Source organism: Rhinopithecus bieti, unplaced genomic scaffold (assembly GCF_001698545.2).
Source record: "Rhinopithecus bieti isolate Rb0 unplaced genomic scaffold, ASM169854v2 scaffold_6063, whole genome shotgun sequence".
Taxonomy (NCBI): domain Eukaryota; kingdom Metazoa; phylum Chordata; class Mammalia; order Primates; family Cercopithecidae; genus Rhinopithecus; species Rhinopithecus bieti.
The window spans coordinates 1,115,535-1,119,343 of NW_016805186.1; the positions used below are offsets into that span (position 1 = coordinate 1,115,535).

The 3,809-nt window shown below is 49.5% G+C and overlaps 1 protein-coding gene across 1 annotated transcript in view; it reads left to right on the top strand.

The window, feature by feature from the left end:
- Positions 1–1,779: 1,779 nt before the first annotated feature.
- The window catches only part of ZNF367 (zinc finger protein 367), a 35,104-nt gene continuing 33,074 nt past the window's right edge, over positions 1,780–3,809 (top strand). Inside the window, exons 1-3 of the mRNA XM_017871458.1 lie at positions 1,780–1,804; positions 3,089–3,353; positions 3,451–3,612. Of these exons, the coding sequence (XP_017726947.1) occupies positions 1,780–1,804; positions 3,089–3,353; positions 3,451–3,612 (452 nt within the window). The remainder of the gene's footprint in view (positions 1,805–3,088; positions 3,354–3,450; positions 3,613–3,809) is intronic.

Consider the following 3,809-nt stretch of genomic DNA (forward strand, 5'->3'; position numbering starts at 1 on the left):
ACAAGGTCAGGAGATCGAGACCATCCTGGCTAACATGGTGAAACCCCGTCTCTACTAAAAAAATACAAAAAAAAAAAAAACTAGCCGGGCGAGGTGGCGGCGCCTGTAGTCCCAGCTACTCGGGAGGCTGAGGCAGGAGAATGGCGTAAACCCGGGAGGCGGAGCTTGCAGTGAGCTGAGATCCGGCCACTGCACTCCAGCCTGGGCGATAGAGCGAGACTCCGTCTCAAAAATAATAAATAAAACAATAAAAACAAAGTGAAACAAAAAAAACTTGCTAATTTGGTTGTTGTTGTGGTTTTGAGAACAGAGTCTCGTCTGTTCGCCCTGGCCTGGAATTCAGTGGCACCATCTCCGCTCACTGCAACCTCCAGCCTCCTGGTTTCAATGATTCACCTGCCACAGCCTTCCCAGTAGCTTGGGACTGATAGGTGTCGTGGCCACCCCATGCCTGATAAATTTTTTTTTCATTGTTTTTGGATTTTCAGTAGAGATGGGGTTTCACCATGTTGGCCAGATGGTCTTGATCTCCTGACCTCAGTTGGATCCATCTTGCCTCGGCCTCCAAAGTGCTGGATTACAGGTGTGAGCCACGTGGCCCGCCTGTTAATGTTTTACACAGACTTCTAACTGCTGCTTACTATCTTACTTCAATTTATCTTGAAAGTTTAAAATATATTTTTAAAAAAGGGGGGTTTGAGGTTTATATCTTTATCAGAAGCGGGCCTAATATATATATAATATATATTATATATTTTTTTTTTTGAGACAGTCTTGCTCTGTTTGCCCAGGCTGGTGTGCAGGTGGTGCGATCCTCCCGCTCACTTGCAACCTCTACCTTCCGGGTTCACACCATTTCCCTGCCTCAGCCTCCCGAGTAGCTGGACTACAGGCGCCGCCACTGACGCCCGGCTAATTTTTTTATTTTTAGTAGAGACCGGGGTTTCACGGTGTTAGCAAGGATGGTCTCGATCTCTGACCTTGGACCCGCCGCCTCGACCTCCCCAAAGTGCTGGGATTACAGGCGTGAGCCACCAGCGCCTGCCGGCCCGAAGGGTTTTAACAGTTGAAAAGACTACTTTAGTAATACAGTATCCAGAGATAGGTTTCAGCAGTTTTCAGAGTTAGTATGTATTGTTGTTACCGGAAAGGGGTCCAGATCCAGACCCCAAGAGAGGGTTCTCGGATCTCAAAGAAGAAAGAATTCAGGGCAAGTCCGCAGTGCAGAGTGAAAGCAAGTTCGCTGAGAAAGTAAAGGAACAAAACAATGGCTACTCCATAGGCAGAGCAGCCATGAGGGCTGCTGGTTGCCCATTTTCATGGTTATTTTTTGATGATATGCTAAACAAGGTGTGGATTATTCATGCTCCCCCTTTTTAGACCATATAGGGTAACTTTCTGACGTTGCCATGGCATTTGTAAACTGCCACGGTGCTGGTGGGAGTGTAGCAGTGAGGACGACCACAGGTCACTCTCGTGGCCATCGTGGTTTTGGTGGGTTTTGGCCGGCTCCTTTACTGCAGCCTGTGTTATCAGCAAGGTGTTTATGACCTGTATCTTGTGCTGACCTCCCGTCTGATGCTGTGACTTAGAATGCCTTAGCCGCCTGGGAATGCAGCCCAGGAGGTTTCAGCCTCATTTTACCCAGCTCCTGTTTAAGATGGAGTTGCTCTGGTTCACAGGCCTCTGACATTGGGGGCTGTTAATTATATCTGAGACAGAACAAAGACAACAGGAATGTGATCCACACACTTCAGACAGCTTCCTCATTGCATGAAAATGGAGCCCAACAAGCAAAGATCTGGTATGACCTCAGCTTTGCTCCTGGAATCACCCTCTGCCCAGTTCACACGTTCCCGGCATGTCTTTCATTCTCTTGGGGAAGAGAGCAAGTGGAGTTGCCAGGTTACTGTTGATGAAGGGCAATTTTTAGAAGCAGAAAGTCAGCATCCTGTCCTGGATGATTCATCTTGCCCTCTGGGGCATGCTCTGGATGTTAAACAGTAATTATTTGTTGGTGATTAATCTGTTGGATTTTGCTCAACCCCTAATTCGAGTGTCCATGATGGATCACTTTTTTCTTTACACTGTCAAGTATAAAATAGATGGATAACATTTCCCTTCCAACTGATTCAGAAAAATGTTACATTTGGTATTAAACTAAAAACAAAATGAACGTTTACTGAATTAGGTGACAGTACAGCTGAACTTTCAGCTTTCTAGACCAACCATTACAGTATGAAATTTGCCGCTAAACTCTGAAAGTTTTGGAACATGAGAAATGGGACTCATAAATGTGTTAGTCCCATTTTTCAGCCTTTTCCTTCTGCTCAGCAGACACTGAGATATAATCCACAGGCAGTACAGACTCATTCTTCCAAAGGATTTACTATGTAATTTTGTACAAGCCTCAACTTTTCTCATTTATAAAATGGGAAAAATATCTTCCTTACCCAATTGAGTGAACTGTGAAACATCCGTATGTATTATTGTGTATCAGTACATACATGTTGTTTTTGTAGTAAGCCTCCAGAAAATGGAGGCTATATACTGTTTCATTTCTTAAAAGGATACTTTCACTTGGTTCAAAGTTCAAAAGATACAAAGAGTTTATGTTGTATTTCTTGAAATCTTTTCACTTCTGTTCCCCAGCCACATAATTTCCCTCCATGATCCATTAATTTCTTTTGCATCTTGCCAGATATTTTATGTAAGTCTAAAAGTAAAAACGTGTATTTTCCCCAGTTTAACAACTTTCCATAAAATCACACTATTGCTTGTTTTGCCTTTTAAAATAATACATTTTTGAAATTGTTCCTATCAGTACAGTTTCCTTTGTTTTTAAACACTTGTGCCTTAATTTAGGCATAGCTGTGCATTTCTGTGTGTCTTTCACAGAGAAAAGCTATTCAGCTTAGTTATGTTATTATGCAGTCGTGTTCTAACTTAATTACCAATTCTAACCCTTAACCACTGGATATTCATTCATCCATTCAACAAATATTTATCGAGCCCCTGCCGCGAGTCAGGCGGTGCCTGGGAATCTGTATTCACAAGAACAAACCGCAGCTCCCCAGTCCACATCTAGCGGGTAGGAAGCTGGGCACCCCCTCCGGCCGGTCCTTCCTCTGCCGCCTGCGAGCCCCACCCGGGCCGCGGCCGGCGCCCGCCAGGCGGGGCTGGGAGAGGACGCCGGGGCTCCGCGCGTCCCGGCGCGAGTACGAGGACGCGGCCGGGGCAGGTGGGGGCAGAGCAGAGTGGGGCGCCGCCCCGACCCCCGGAGCAGCCGCTCGGCAGAGCGGGGTCGCCGGGGTGGGGGGATCCCCGAGGCGACTTGGAGGCAGCAGTCCAGAGTAAGAGCGGACACTCGCCAGGCTCTTGTGGCCTCCGCGCCGCCAGCGGCCGGGGGGGACTTCGGAGGCCACTTCCTGAACTCTCCCCTTTGCACAGACGGGGAACCCGAGGCCCACTATCAGCCGGGGGAAGTCAGGGCGGTGCTGACAGGGCGGGTTCACAGCGCGTGCAACAGCTGAGCGGACGGAACTCGATTAAGAAACCAGGCACGCCGGGTGCCCACCAGGACCTCTGGCAGCAGGCTCCAGCCGCCGGCGGGTGGGGGGACCCAGGGCGGGGCGGGACGCGCGGCGGGGCCCCAGCCCTTTAAACGCCCTGCGCGCGGGAACCGCGGCCCAACAACCAACGGCGGGCGGGGCCGAGCGGGGCGCGCGCCTCCACCGCCCAACGATCGCCCCCGACCCCGCCCCGCCGCTGTCCAATCAGCCGCCCTCTTGCCGCCCTCCCCGCCGCCC